Source organism: Penicillium psychrofluorescens, assembly GCF_964197705.1.
Source record: "Penicillium psychrofluorescens genome assembly, chromosome: 3".
In the NCBI taxonomy this organism is placed as follows: domain Eukaryota; kingdom Fungi; phylum Ascomycota; class Eurotiomycetes; order Eurotiales; family Aspergillaceae; genus Penicillium; species Penicillium psychrofluorescens.
Window position 1 is genome coordinate 2,368,526 of NC_133441.1, and position 14,639 is coordinate 2,383,164.

The following is a 14,639-nucleotide window of genomic DNA, read 5'->3' on the forward strand; positions in this document are numbered from 1 at the left end:
GAAAAATACGGGCGTCAGTACGTAGGATGTGCTCGGTCGTAGTCGTAGTCGTATGTAGTCTGAATTATCCCCCCTCAACGCCCCTGCCACGATGCTAAATCGAGATGTCGGAACTAATTCCCGACGAGGTATCATGCTGAAAAGGAAAAAAAAAAATGAAATTATACATGGCCATGAAGCTTCACCCGATAAATGCACGTATTGTTCGCTCCCCAACTCGACTTCACTCGCAAAACCACCTTGTCGGCGCGGATCGTCGGCACGTCCACGATCACGTTGAGCGGGAAGTGCTGCACATGGTCCCGCTTATGGATGTCATATACCATCTGGCCTACCCGATAGAAGTTTGGCCCGAGTATTGGGTCATCCGAGTACACACTCTCGGGCTCATCGATGTTGTGCATGCGCAGGGAGCTCATGAGCACGTCGTGAAGCGATTTCTCGCCCGGGATGTTGTAGCCGCCGAGTCCTTCCTCGCGCGACGAAGCCGGCTCGCTCGGGCGGGATTGCCGCGACGACCATCCAGGAAGCCATCCAGACGATGACTCGGTCGGCGCTTTACTGTGCAACGCGAGCGGGACGACTCTGAATCGCGCCCAGAGTTCGATCTCCTTGGGCGCGACATCAGGATCGAGGGCGGCGCCGGCGGGAATGTGCTCGACTACCACCTCTTCGGGCACAATATCTCGGCCAAGATGCACCGACAGTTGGGTCACCCCATTGCGAGGAGCGCTGCACCAGCAATCCCCCAACTCTTCCCACGGGGTCAACGCCGCCGCGGGGGGTAATGGGCCGCGAAGGTAGGACGTCAACCCGAACACGCTGAAAAAAACGCGCTTCAAGAGTGGTTCTTTGGAGCCTGCGGTTGGTGTGGTGCTGCCTGGATCAACGATGGCCCCCAATGCTTCCGAGAAGAAGTTAATCTTGTGAATAGGCTGCCGTGGGATGACCACCGGGTCCGAGATGTAGGTCGTAGACGGACTGCGGGCAGGTTCTACAGCAGACCGCAGTTCCCGGGACAGGGACGACACTTGAACGTTCATGCGTGACACCTGGTTTCGAAGGCTGGAGACGAGCTCGGATTCCGGCAGATTGGGCGGGAAATTCATATGGGGAATCTCGCCGAAAGATAGTGAAGAGCGGATCTTTTCCGCAAGACTGTTCTGGGTTGTTAAGACCACGAGTAACACGCAGGTGAGCAAAGTGACAACTGCCATAAGCCATTTGGTTCGGTGTATGACGGGTTGGCCCTCACTGTCACCACGCGTTTCGGGTGGCATTGATTCAAGCCATGGACGGATCAGACCATCCTTTGGAGACCTGGATGGAGGACTTGGATGGACAGGCTCAGTGCGGAATGTCTGAGGAATCACGGTCCGCACCGGCGCAGACCACGTTTCGACTTCGGGTTCGGGCTCGGGTTCCGGTGCAAGATAGGGTGAAGGCTCATTCACATCTTCGGACTCGTCCGCTGGCTCGGATTCAGGCTCATCCTCCTCCTCAATGGTCTCGCCGACAAGAGCCAGGCCTGAAATACGTCTCGGAGGTGCTGTGATGTTGCGGCCGTGTGGCTCTCCACGGTACTTACTTGGCCGTGTTCGCTGCAAGTTGTCCTCATGGATCTCACGCTCCAAACTGAAGGAAATTTCGGAGGCATTATCGACAGAGCTGTGGCGATCAGGTGTACTTCCCATCTGCACATCGTAATTTGGAGATCCAGCTCGCTGCAATGGTGACGGATATAGTGGTGAATCTGGCTGTATTCGTAACTGAGGAGGTGGAATAGCAGGACTGGACTCGCTGGAGACGGTGTGAGCAACAGGAGGTGGAGGAGTGGCAGTCACATCGCGCAGGGACTGCAGCAGTTGGGTCTGGTCAGGAGTCGGCTCGCGCCTTGGCCGACGAACGGGCGAGACGCCGTTAGAGCGTCCTGCGCGAGTGTCCATGGGCTCGATGTTTTCCTGGTCAGAGTTCTTCTGTGGACTTGGATTTCGCTTTTGAGCGGCGTCAACCCCGGCATCAATTGAGCGGGCTATCTGCGTGAGATTCATGTTTCGTGGCGCCATACGCATGCGCCGCGGCAGAGCTGTTGGGCCTTGAGTGCCGTAGCTGAAAGCAGCTTGGGTTGGAACACTAGGCAGAGGAATTCCGGGTGATAGATCGAGTAATGTTTCAAAGTTCTCTGGGCTTGAAGGAGATGCTTTGGTGCGGCCCGCCCCGCGACGCATCGCAGCGCGCTTAGGGGGCATCTGATCGTAATTTTTTTCTCTCTGTTCAACTCAAAAGTTCACTCGCCTGGTTCGGGTAGGTCAGCTCGCGCTCTGATTCGGATGAATGTGATCAAGCAGGACATGCGCAAGTGATCAAAAGAGAGAAAATAGCAATGATGCGATAAGCAAAGAATGATATCAAAGCTGGAAAGTTGAATCGACGCCTTACCAGCGAGCTCAGCTGCACGCAGCTCAGGCGCGAGTCAACAGAACAAGAAGGTGCGTGGAGAATGTGAGACATGGGCCGGAGAGATTGAGCAGTAGGGAAGTAGATAAAGTCAAGGGGCGATGACCAGAGCGACAAAGATAACAAGCCAGTAAAAGATGCAGAGAGCTTACCTGGAGAAGGTTGTCCGGTCCGACCTGGGTTGTAGATCGCGAAATGAGACGCGCAGACGCGCGACGAGCGTAATCGCAGCCCCGCGCTGTTCTATTCGACCGACCGAGGCGGAGGTGCTCACTGATAGAGAAAGCCGCCGCCTGAAACCAATCAATGTATCAATTAGTTTTCCTTGCGCGAGGACTGGTGAAGCCGGATGGAGTGAGGTAAAGGGGTGTTGTGTTGGTGAAGACGTGATGTTAGAGAGGCAGAAAAGAAGGCGGAGGGCGAGAACCACTCGACTCGGCGGCCTATTTGTAGATTCATTCTTCACGGACACCCTCCCTTTGTTCTCATTTCATTGTGATCCACGATCTCATTTATTCTTCACGTCTTGTTGTCTCTTTCGTTTCAGACTGCTCTTCTTGATTCACTTATTGGGAGATTCTTTGTTTCATTGTGTAAATGAGACTAGCACTACAATCGCTATATCCAGCTCATCACACAGGGAATAGAATACTATACAGCGGTCGCACACATAAGCAAGGTGATCGAGGTTATCTAGCATGTCCAAGCACCGATGGTACCGTCCTTGCGCCCTTCGACGAGATACCCGTCCTTGAGGCGCACCCGTTCAATGGTCGCGGGGAATGGGCCTTCGTCGTCTACGCCCACGCCCGGCCCGCAGTCCCAGTGGTGGCCGTCGGCCTTGTCGTACACCTTGACCACGTTCTCGCCCGTAGCGGCGACGATGCGCTTCGCATCGAACATCATGCTGGTGACCGGCTTGTCGTAGGCGTACGCGTCGTAAATAGAGCCCATACGCAGGTCCCAGATCTAGAGAGAGAGTTAGAAAAGATTTATAAACGACAAGTAAACAAGGTCTTACCCGAATACTGCGGTCAAGGCTGCCGGTGACTAGATGGGCGTCGTCAAACTGCAGGCAAGTGACGGGTCCGGTGTGGCCGACTAGACTCCGGTGGACCTGGCCACTGCGAAGATCCCAAAGACGGACCATGCCGTCGGCTGTACCGCATGCTAGAGCAGCATCGAAACACTGTACTGCTCCGACAAAATCGGCAGACGCATCTGGAAGACGTCCTGACGGGCGCCAGCCGCTATCGGTTGTAGTCATCGATGAAGCCTGGGCGGACGCCCATAGTACATCCAGGGTCTGGACGCAGCGTCCCTTGACCAAATCCCATTGTCGGAGTGTCTTGTCTGCGGAACCCGAGATGAGCGTGTCGCCACGGAAATGGAGAGCGGTCACCTCATCGACATGAGCTTCCAGCGAGAACACATGACAGTCCTCCAAATTCGAAGAAGGTGGCACGGGTGAAGTGTGCTCGGGCTCTGCCTCTTCATCGTCGCGCTCGTGTTTATTGAGACGCCCGTCTCGAGTCGACGGCCGTGCACGACTCAGATCCCATAATCGGACGGACGCGTCCATAGATCCAGTTGCAACAATATTATCTTCCACCTGCAAGCAGCGGACCGAGGCATGATGCCCCTCCAGAAATCCGGAGCACCGGCCAACATTCATATCCCAAACGCGGACTGTATCATCCAAAGCGGCCGTGATCATGGTGCCAAACGGAAAGTCGAAATCGATGGCGGTGACCATGTCCGTGTGAGCCTCGATCTCCTTGATGAGAGAACCTGGAGCGAAATGTTCGTGTAGAATAGGCATAGATCGTTTCCCTGTCCTTTGTAAGCCTCTGAAACTCAGCCATATGCAACAAGATCCTTACTTATCGATCGATGCCGTAAATTTCTCGGAGAAGGCAGTTTCTCATAAATAGATTCGGACATGAAGGATGCATCCATAGCCGGGTCCCCAGAAGTGCTAGAATCATCCAGGCCTTCTGAAATCTTGGGTGTCGCCTCCCCGGCAGAAACAGAAGGCTCCGGTGTCACGTCTTCTAACTTGTTATCGATCTCCGTGACTGTTCCATTCGAGTCAGGTATACATCGTTTGTCGAAGAAAGGAAATAACCCACGCTCTGCTTCTAAATCCGCTTCATCCCGCTCTAGGCCGGCCAATCGGTCGAGAACAATTTTGCGCATGTTGTTTAGGTTGGCGATCTTGTGATCAATCTCGTGGATCTCAGCGCTGCACATATTCTTGCGAACGCCCATTAACTCCAGCCGGCGGCTCAGTTTTTCGCGCTCGTCCTTCAAAGCGATCGGGCCAGCAGACAAGGATCCACCCTTCTCGCTATCCTTCAAAAGCTTTGACGCCTTTGAACTGCGTCGGCGGTGGGCTCGTCGCGCTTCGCGTTCATCTTCGGGGAGGGAGGCCTGGAAGCCTTGGAAGAGGGAATAGGAGCTGGTATCTTCGGGGATGTTGTCGAGGAGGCCATCCGGGAGCGAGGAGAGGGCGCGGGACTGGATTTCGGAGGTGGACAGCTTCGAGCGTACCAGGTCGGTGGGAGTGGTTTGCGTCAGGGAAAACACCTTGCGCTGAGTGTGTGGCCGCCGCAGCTCGCGGTGGATGTCGCTTATGGCATTGTGGTAGTGGCTGGCGTGGTTCTGGTCGCTCGGTCCCATTAAATGCCCAGCTGTCGAGGTGACTTTGCGGCCGAATGCTTCGATATGTCGGGTCTAGAAGTGGTTATCCATTTCCAGTCAGCCGGGTCCGGAATGATGGGGGAGAAACAGAATCAATGCGTACGGTGAGGCCGGTGCCCAGAAGGCCATCGCCCTCTGCAATGTCGGACAGACCGGAGGGCGAATCATCACGAGGACGCTCCATGTTTCACTGGGGAGAGTAGGAGAAGAAGTGGAAGGGGAGTGTTCGGGATCAGAGTGGTGCACGAGATGCGATACGGGTATTTTACCGTACATACCGACCAGAGATAAAGCCGTATTTGACTCTATACAAGATACAATTCAGAAAGAAACGAATTCTTCTTGAAACTAAGTATTGTTATTGGAGAAAGACACCCTCGCATACTACTATCTACATCCTGCAGTAATAACCCATCGGTACACAGGGCCCTCGGGTTGCCCCTTCGGCGTGTGTTTAGCATGCATCTCCGCCGACATCGCTTCTTCCCTCCTTCACCTCCCTCCCAGGCCAGCCATGGACACCGCCATTGACCTATCCGATGCCTCCAAGGCATTGGACCTTGCCAACATCCGATTCCAACTGATGTGAGCATCTCCACCTCTACACCGTCCCCCTATTCTCCCCCCACGTTCCCCCTCCACCGTCCAACGAACTCCATCGCGAACCCTTGCTAACTCCCTCATCTTCCTCGACTCTCTCCAGCCGACTCGAGGATACAATCACCTTCCACCTAATCGAGCGGGTCCAGTTTCCGCTCAATAAAACCATCTACCTCCCCAATGGCGTCACGATCCCCAACAGCAACCTCAGTCTACTGGACTACCTCCTCCGGGAACAAGAACGGCTCCAATCCCGCGTGCGGCGCTACGAGTCCCCCGACGAATACCCCTTCTTCTCCGACGTCCTCGAACCCCCCATCCTCGCCCCGCTGCAGTACCCGCGCATCCTGCACGACAACGATGTCAATGTCAACGCCGTGATCAAGGAGCGCTACGTCAACGAGGTCCTGCCCGCTGTATGCCCACGGTTCGGCCGTGAAGACCGCGGCGAGACGCAGGAGAACTACGGGTCGGCGGCAACCTGCGATGTGGCCTGTTTGCAGGCGCTGTCGCGGCGCATTCACTTTGGCAAGTTTGTCGCCGAGACGAAGTTCCTGAAGGATCCTGAGACCTTTGTACGCTTGATCAAAGCTGGGGATCGCGAGGGTATCGATGCTGCTATCACTGATGCGCGCGTCGAGCAAAAGGTGCTTGAGCGTCTGGGGCTCAAGGCAAAGACGTATGGCACGGATCCTGCGTTTCCAGATGAGAATTCGCAGAAGATCAAAGTCGATGCTGTCGTGGCCGTGTACAAGGAATGCGTGATTCCGTTGACTAAGATCGTCGAGGTGGACTATCTGATGCAGCGGCTGAAGGGAACCCAATGGGAGTGATTATCGTCATTAAGTTATGATATTTTTTTTTCGGGTCTCTCTATAGAGCTATGTATGAACCAACAACCCAAAAAAATATAGAAATATTTTCGTGAATCAACGACTCTCATGATGGATTCAAATACTCCGTCACAGCCTTGACCGCGCCCTCAAACTTGGCCGCCTCGATCAGGGCCAAGCTTCCACTCGTCCGAATGCCCAACTCCTGGAACGCGCGCTTCGAGTCCGCGTGGCCCTCGTCCTCCTTGTGCGTGTACTCAATGGAACCTGAGCACAGTGCATGCCGCTCCAGCACCTCGTCTTCGGGGTGGAAGTAGAACCGCTCGCGGTTCTCGGCGCCGCCCTTCTTCTTTTTCTTCTGGGGCCGCGATTCCTCGAGGTCCAGCTTCGACTCGACTTCCTCGTAGTTCTTGGAGATAACGAGATAGTGCGTGAAGGTGTAGGGTTCCTTGTCCTCAATGGCCCAGGCGACTTCTTCCAGCAACATGTTGTACATGGGTGGGATCACCTCGGAGGGCATGTTGATCAGGCGCTCGGTCAGGACGAGGCCAATGGGTGGGATGGGGGTTTGGGAGAGGAGCGAGTGGAGTGCGGAGAGGGATGGGTTCGTTGCGGATTTGGTTTTGAGGTAGTTGATCAGGTCCTTGATGACGGGTTTGTCCTGGCGGGGTCAGCATTGCGAACGAGACACAGTCAGGAAGATCCAGCTACCTTGTGTTCCTGCATATTCAGTACAGACAGAAACGCGTACGGATCGGACTCGTTCCCATCCACCTTGACCGTCGACCCGAGCAATGGCTGCGACAGAATCAAGTCCGCCAGCGCCGACATGTCGAAGATCTGGGCGTCGGCGTCGAAGAGCTGTCGGAGGAGATTCTTGAGGCCGTGGAAGTCGACGGCAGGCTGCGGATCGAACCATTCAAAGTCGACATTCACCATGTCCGTGTCCTGTTGGGGTCGCATTGCGATTAGCAGTCCGATCGTTCCATTCGGGGGCATTGGAACAGCGCGCTTACGTCGTCGGATTCGTCGTCACCTATGGGAGGCTGGGTGCCGCCCATGGCAACGTCGCCAGGCTGTTCTTTTCGCTTTCCCATGGTTGTTCGGGGGTTGGGGTGTGGTGGGAGGTGAAAAAGAGAAAGGAAGTGGTTTGCGCTTCGAAACTTTCGTTCTTATCGTTATCAATTGGGTGACTGTGAAAGTATGGAGTGAGTTCAATGTTGTTGCTCTTAAATCGATAACAAAGATTCTACATTGAACAAAATACCAGGTAGTGTTGATGCAGGGACATTTATTATTCTCTAAGAATGTATTCTGTTCCCCCTTCCGTCGTGTATATATTTCTACGCTTCAAACATCTGGCTCAACCGCCTCGACCGTCGGCACCCGGTCCATCCTGGTGCCAAAGAACTTGACCACGAGTTGTACACAGTCCCAAACAACCTGGACTTCTTCCTTGGGGATTCCCAAACGTCTCATCCCGCGAATGTGCCAATGACTCTCAACCGGCAAGTTCTGGCTCATGATCCCGGGCGCAACCACCAGCTCGGTCTCCACATCATCGAGCACCTGGCGGTCCGACAGAAACAAGCCATAAGTGATCTCAGTGGATATCCAAGAGAAATCACGGTGTGAGGCGAACATGTCCAATGTATTGTTGGAGTCGCGTGCGTACAGTTTCTGGAACCAATTCGTGCCGCGGTCATGGCTAGCCTGGTCGCATTGCCAGCCCTCGCGCGTAAAGGAGTAGTCCTTATCCTCGTCGCGCTCGACTTTGCTAATGGCCAGGATGGACTCGATGGGCTTGCACACCCCGACGATGGGCACAGCTTTGACGAGAGCTTCGCGCAAACGCCGGACGAGTGCTTGTCGTGCACTGGAGGTCGTGTAGGCGGATTGGTTGATTAGGTGTAGATAGAGCTGGTCGACGCGTTCCGGGTCGGGTCCCGCGACGAGGGTTGCTATGGCCAGGATGTACCATTTGTCGTTGCCCAGCTTGGTTGATTGGAAGCGCTGCTCAAGCTCGGTGAAGAGCTCTGCAAAGTGGGGTAGCACTTGGGGGGAGCTGGATGAGCTCATTGCGGCGGTTGGTGGATGGTGGTGTTGGCGGCCTTGGCGGTGGTGGGAGAGGTGGAAGTGGAGGTTGTGATGGTGGATGATGTGCTTTGTGGGCAATTGATGGGCATTTGTTCTGGTGAACAAGAATATGGCGGGTCGCACTGCATTGGAAGCTAACATTGCAGTAGGTTAGTAAAGCTAACACAGGCACATCAGTGGTGTTCCTAAAGTCTGAAACCCTCTGCTACCGCCTAGGAACAGCATCGAACTAAAACCTAGTAAATAGCAAATTATGTATGAGCGAAATCCTCATAGTGACCGTAGACCCTTTCTGGTATTTACAAAATTTCTTTATTCAAGTTGCGCTGTGTTCACTTTTGCTAGAGCTAGAGAGAAAATCCGAGATCAACATCTACGAGTTGGTCGTCACAGAGCGAACACCTTGTTCAACCATTCAGAGTGGCCGCAATCTCAGTAGTCTCGCTACAGAGCCGCCGAATTTGGCCATAGCAGTATCGCAATTTAGTAACTTCGTTTTGTTTATAATAACACCTACTTTTTTTTTGTTGAGGTTAGGCTTCAGAATCACCAGGTTCGAAAGTATTTCGTATTAGTATAAAGGTTTGTAGCTAACTTATAAGGCTAGCCGCTCTTAGAGAAAAGAAAAAGAGGCAGATAAAATCAAACCATCATAACAGATCTAAAGAGATATCAGATGCTAATGATGCTAATGATAGTGGTAGAAGAATAGAATGAGAGACTGGTAATCAGACAGGTTCAACTGGTTCCAACAATTAACCTCAAGAAGCGAACACTGAACTAATCGTAACAGCAGTAGGTCCTGCGCGTTTAGTTTTAGCCTCCGATTTACTGATAAAACACAAGGGGGGAAAACTTACTCAGACGGTCCCTCCCAGCCAACACATTTCCAGCAGTCGAAGAAGTGGGTAGGATCATACTTCTTCTTGATCCGAAGCAGTTCAGGATAATTCGACCCAAAAAAGGTCTCCTGCCATTCCGGTTCCAAGTAATGGCCTTCATTCAAATAGCACCCTCCACCAGGTGTCAAAAACTTCAGTGGCTCGACGGTATCCAACCATGCTTCGAGCAATTCTGTCTGATTTCTCACGCCAAGTTCCTGAGTCCATCCACCTGTCATGAGAAGATGCCAGAGAGCCGTGCGCCAGGCAGGATTGGCACTTGTCGTGTTGCCATTTTGATGATTCACGGGCGTGGTCATGATGACTTGGGTGACAGAGCCTTCATCGGGGACCAGCTTATTGCTGAGGCGAACTCCTTGCAGAACGGCGTCGACCAAGTCCGTTATTTTCCGGTCGGATTCAAATAATGAGTGCGGCATCAGCCGACCTGCAACAGCTCCAAAAATACCGCCCGGTGTGAGCTGGGCAGCAATCCCATTGGTGATCTGTAGGAATTCGGTATATTTGGGATAGGTCGTGTAAGTGTTCTTGGCAACCCGAACATCCGGTTGATTCGTCAAAAACGAGGAGAACCCACTGGTCAGGGTTTTCAAAGCTGTTTCATTGTTCGAAGGCAGAACCAGGTAGATTTCAGCTTTGTTCGGCCAGTAGTAAGCATGTCCTGAAACGTTGTTGTGTGACCAGATAGGTTGGTAGGTTGCGTGTTGCGTGAGAACCTTTTTCAATGCATCGTAATTGGCAATTTCATTGCCATGTGTTGTGAAGCTGGCCTCGAACTGATATACGTTGATCTTGACCGCCGGATGGAGTTGGAAGCGATAGCTTATCAAAATGCCAAAGGAACCTCCGCCTCCGCCTCGCATAGCCCAGAAGAGCTCGGGGTCATTGCATTGATTGATCGTTCGAAGTTGGCCGTCGGAAGTCACGACATCAAACTCAACCGCATTATCCACCATCAGACCATACTTGGGACCAAAGACGCCGTGGCCACCTCCTAGACCAAAGCCGCCAGCCAGGCCAACCGATCCTTCGTTGCCGCCAGTAACGTCCATGTTGAACTTCGTGAAATAGGTATAGACGTCCAACGCCTGAGCACCGGCTCCTATCTCTCCGATATATCGGCCGTTAGAAGCAGGACAATTAGACGCAGTAAAGTCTTCATGATACCTCATAACGTTCAAGTTGTGAGTCCAGATTGCAAGAGTGTTCGGACTAGTAGAGCGCCCAAAGTAGTCGTGTCCTGTGTTCTTGATTGTGACTCGGAGATTATGCTTTTGGGCAAATTTCACGGCGGTGGCAACATGTTTCGCTTCACGAGCATCGACGTACAGTGACGATAGTCGGCCAAGGGAGCAGTCATCAGAAAGGGTCTCAGACGGGTGTTCAGCATTCAGGGCACAAGTTTGGGAAAGACAGGATTCCCAATTGAGTCCTGTTGCCGCACCGTATACGTCGGTTCGTGCCTGATTTGTTGTGTAGTTCGCTTTGGCGACAGCACAGGCTGAAGGATCGTAGTATTGAGAACTATAATAGCAGCTTGCAGCGTAGGGAATCGTGCGGTATAGGTTTCCGGAAAGACTGCTGTTGAAACACTCCCACTCTTTGTTCGACGGCCAACAAGACTGTTCAGCTCTACAGTCGTACCCCGAAGATGTTGCTGATGTGGTAAAGATAAGGCTAAAGACCGCCAATGCAGATGCGGCGTTCACCAAAGTGGCACTTGATATTTGCCTCATGGCTGAAAAATTGAAGTACGAGAATTGAGAAAGAATTGTTGCAATTTAATGAGGTGCTAGGTGACGGCTAGAAGTATTATTTATAGTTACCCTAGTAGTTATGGTGCTAAGGCCCCCAGCACCAAACGCCAACCTATAGTGCAAACACTAGCCAAATTACAACGACGGCAACTCGGACTGCAAATACTTTGCCTAGATAGGCTAAGGAGGAAATTTTTGTCGTTACCGACCTTATTATGATCAACATTTGCGAAGGTTATGCGGCAACTCTTAGCAGGGTTCAAGACGGAGCGCAAAAATAGTCTTTTGTAGATATAGGCGCTAGGCCTATCTAGGCATGAGGAATGCAAGACCAATCAACGCATGATTAGCACCTGCGCGAGCGACCAGCCCAAGAAAAAGTCAATTCTATTAATGAAGTTGTAATTCTATCAATGACGTTGTTGCCCAAATATTTGAAATGTGTACTAGCAGAAGATTGTCATACGGTAAACTGGTAGATAAACTACTCCTTAGCATCGTGTATTATCCAGTGGGTCCGTATGAACTAACTACCTGATCAGATCAATGATGTGTCTCAGCCTTCCCCCATAAATAACGGATTGTGGGAATTCAGATCTCACAGAGTGTACACTGATGCGAGTGCGCGATATGCACTCCGTAGGTCTCGTAGATTTAGCAGCTCTCCGACTTCAAGTTGTACCTCAGATGTTAAACAAACAAATCTATTAATATATTCGGCAGATATGCACACAAGCTAGATTAGATTTGAAGCCGAAATAAAGGATTCGATTTCGTCAAAAGCTTTCTACAATTTATAATCCTTCTAAAAAATGAAAGTCCAAACTTTAGGAGTATAGTTAAAAAAAGTACGTTTTCCTGAACATGAGAATGAAAAACATCCAGAGCAAATGCAACTTAAAACACTGCATCTTCCTATCAGGACTGGGGCGTTGAATCGTACTTGGCCGTTTCATCTATCCGCATGATATGTTCGGCTATCTGCAGCGAGATTGAAAGGCCTGCATTCATAAAGACATCATGCAGAAGTCGGATGATCCACTGTCGGGCTCCACTTGTCGCGGCCGGAGATTTTCCTACCATGTAGAGACCCCAGGTCAACATATACCCACCTGACACATTGCCGTCGAAGGACTGATTGGCAGAGCCAGATTTAGACGTTATGCACAGGGATTCCAAAGCCTGTGGAACAGTGGCCAGGATGTCGTCTCCTAACTTGGATAGGGTTTGCATTGTCTCTTGGAGGTTCAGCTTCATACACTCCCGGGCGGCCGGTGCGAGATCCTTGGCAAGCGCGTTATTCAAAAGGACGCACGTAATCTCGCAGGTAATCATTCGAATGTTTCGCATGTTGTTCCAGAGTCGGATTGCCCATGAATCCTTATATAGGTCAACTCGGCCATTATAAATGATTTTAGGGTCTCCATCCGACTCTGTGGTTTTGTACGGCTCTTGTTCGGCGAGAAACTCAGAGACATATTGAAGGTCGCAATCAAGCGTGGTCGAGTCTTCCAGAAGGTTAGACCAAGGAATTTCCCCCGTCTTCTTATTGTCCCTAACGCTCATGAGTAGGTTTGTACACCGTGTACTCAATACCCCTAAGCGCCAAAACAAATTAGAAGACTCTGGATGCTTGCATGCCTCTTCCTGTAGGTCAAGCATATCTCTCGGGAACGGTTTTGCCCCATGGACACAGACAGTCACTAGGTCTGCGCGCACTTGGTTAAACATGTGAATTGTGACGGGGCTAGAAAACTGGCTCTTGCCCCGGGCAACCACGAGCGCTGCAGCACCCTGAACATGTCGAGCCCACGACTCATGCTTAGAGATGTGTTCAAACACTCCTAACGAAATAACTGACATTAAGGTGCTATCCTTCACGGATTCAATCGGTGATGCTAATGCATTGTTCACTTCACACACCGCCTCTGAGTACTTGATGCGCGCATGGTTAGCTAGCGCAGTCTGTTGAGTCGAATGGGCTAATGCCACAAGGCCCACGGCCGCCATGCTGGCTACTAACGTGGGATGCTCGCTATCAGCGTGGTAGACAGACGGAAGGTAGCTAAGGCATCCGCGTGAGGACGATTGACCGCCGAAGACAAAGCATCGGAGGAAAAAGTTGACGCCTATGTCGTCTATGCTAGGGCCCAAGCTGCGGACGTGGGGCGGTAATATGTCGACCGCATTGTTGGCTCTTCTTTCTATTGAACGAGCAATTGTCCTCTCCGTCTGGTCGCGAAAGACGAGAGTCCATTCATCTCGGTACCCAATACATTGGTCGCGCGCTCGAATGCATTGGCCACAATGGGGAGACTTCTGGTCGCACTATACAGAGACCGGGAACAATTAGCACTAACTCAACAGACACGAGAAAACCAACAATACTCACACGTCGCTTGACAGCCCGGCAATTGCCACAACTCCTCGAGGGCCTTCCGCGAGCTCTTTGGCGAGCGAACATGTCTATTGATCAAAAGGGAAGGAGAGTTGTAACCTTTTCAGCCCTGATTACCACTGGTCCGGTTCTCAAACGATATAACTATTAAAGGAGACTTAGTGTAACATGCTCAGCCACGTTCCCCCTTAATCGCCCCCAACCCCACTAGTACTCACACGAAGGCTTGCTTACTGCCTCGGTAATTGGGTTTGGTTGTGGAGATAGTGCATGGGGGCCCAAAGATGACACAGGCGGCTGGACATCTCGTATTCGAATTTGTTCTAATTAGGATTAAGACCTACAGTTTTATCCTGGATAGGGTTAACGAATGAGCGTCGAATTAGCTGGCCAGGGATCCATACCACTAAGCTTATTTGGGCATATAGAATGCAGTACCAATCAACGCATGATCAGTATAGGAATAAGTTTATTGACTCCTTGCGGTGTTTTCCTCTGCAGAGGAGAGCGCTGCGGACTCGAGTAGTTCTAAAACTATGACGCTAGTTCTATCAGGGAATGTAGGATGTACCGCTAATGTTCATGGCCACAACCTAAAAACAGAAATAACTATTTTTGGTCCAGGCCGTGTTGCAGATATCACGACATGTGCTCCGGGTTGGCACATAAAAAGGGGCTTACGGTCCTCTTTCTAGATATGACAATTCATCTATATCTTCACACTTCCATACCAGCTTCAACCTACTATACCATCTTCGTGGCACTGTGCTACGAAAGGACACAATGGGCGCAGTCAACTACCGAGATGGCATCGCTATCCTCCAGCTCATTCTTTATCCAGCCCTGCTTATCGTTGCAGTTCTCATCTGGAAACGAATTGGTTGGAGGGCTG

The 14,639-nt window shown here is 51.7% G+C and overlaps 7 protein-coding genes across 7 annotated transcripts; 1 reads left to right on the forward strand and 6 right to left on the reverse strand.

Moving 5' to 3' along the window:
* Window positions 1-161: 161 nt before the first annotated feature.
* Window positions 162-2,249, reverse strand: PFLUO_LOCUS5025 (uncharacterized protein; the record flags this gene model as incomplete). Its single annotated transcript, XM_073782434.1, has 1 exon — window positions 162-2,249. The coding sequence occupies one exon, from the start codon at window positions 2,247-2,249 to the stop codon at window positions 162-164; it is 2,088 nt and encodes a 695-aa protein (XP_073639090.1).
* A 901-nt stretch (window positions 2,250-3,150) lies between these two features.
* PFLUO_LOCUS5026 (Mitochondrial fission protein) lies at window positions 3,151-5,344 on the reverse strand (the record flags this gene model as incomplete). The annotated part of the gene is made up of 5 exons (XM_073782435.1): window positions 3,151-3,426; window positions 3,479-4,248; window positions 4,341-4,535; window positions 4,590-5,193; window positions 5,264-5,344. The coding sequence occupies 5 exons, from the start codon at window positions 5,342-5,344 to the stop codon at window positions 3,151-3,153; spliced, it is 1,926 nt and encodes a 641-aa protein (XP_073639091.1).
* A 330-nt stretch (window positions 5,345-5,674) lies between these two features.
* PFLUO_LOCUS5027 (chorismate mutase aro7) lies at window positions 5,675-6,593 on the forward strand (the record flags this gene model as incomplete). Its single annotated transcript, XM_073782436.1, has 2 exons — window positions 5,675-5,745; window positions 5,864-6,593. The coding sequence occupies 2 exons, from the start codon at window positions 5,675-5,677 to the stop codon at window positions 6,591-6,593; spliced, it is 801 nt and encodes a 266-aa protein (XP_073639092.1).
* A 106-nt stretch (window positions 6,594-6,699) lies between these two features.
* Window positions 6,700-7,690, reverse strand: PFLUO_LOCUS5028 (Mss4p nuclear export; the record flags this gene model as incomplete). The annotated part of the gene is made up of 3 exons (XM_073782437.1): window positions 6,700-7,254; window positions 7,305-7,541; window positions 7,610-7,690. The coding sequence occupies 3 exons, from the start codon at window positions 7,688-7,690 to the stop codon at window positions 6,700-6,702; spliced, it is 873 nt and encodes a 290-aa protein (XP_073639093.1).
* Window positions 7,691-7,943: 253 nt separating this feature from the next.
* Window positions 7,944-8,672, reverse strand: PFLUO_LOCUS5029 (uncharacterized protein; the record flags this gene model as incomplete). Its single annotated transcript, XM_073782438.1, has 1 exon — window positions 7,944-8,672. The coding sequence occupies one exon, from the start codon at window positions 8,670-8,672 to the stop codon at window positions 7,944-7,946; it is 729 nt and encodes a 242-aa protein (XP_073639094.1).
* An 874-nt stretch (window positions 8,673-9,546) lies between these two features.
* Window positions 9,547-11,328, reverse strand: PFLUO_LOCUS5030 (uncharacterized protein; the record flags this gene model as incomplete). The annotated part of the gene is made up of 1 exon (XM_073782439.1): window positions 9,547-11,328. The coding sequence occupies one exon, from the start codon at window positions 11,326-11,328 to the stop codon at window positions 9,547-9,549; it is 1,782 nt and encodes a 593-aa protein (XP_073639095.1).
* A 939-nt stretch (window positions 11,329-12,267) lies between these two features.
* On the reverse strand, window positions 12,268-12,915 carry PFLUO_LOCUS5031 (uncharacterized protein; the record flags this gene model as incomplete). Its single annotated transcript, XM_073782440.1, has 1 exon — window positions 12,268-12,915. The coding sequence occupies one exon, from the start codon at window positions 12,913-12,915 to the stop codon at window positions 12,268-12,270; it is 648 nt and encodes a 215-aa protein (XP_073639096.1).
* Window positions 12,916-14,639: the final 1,724 nt, after the last annotated feature.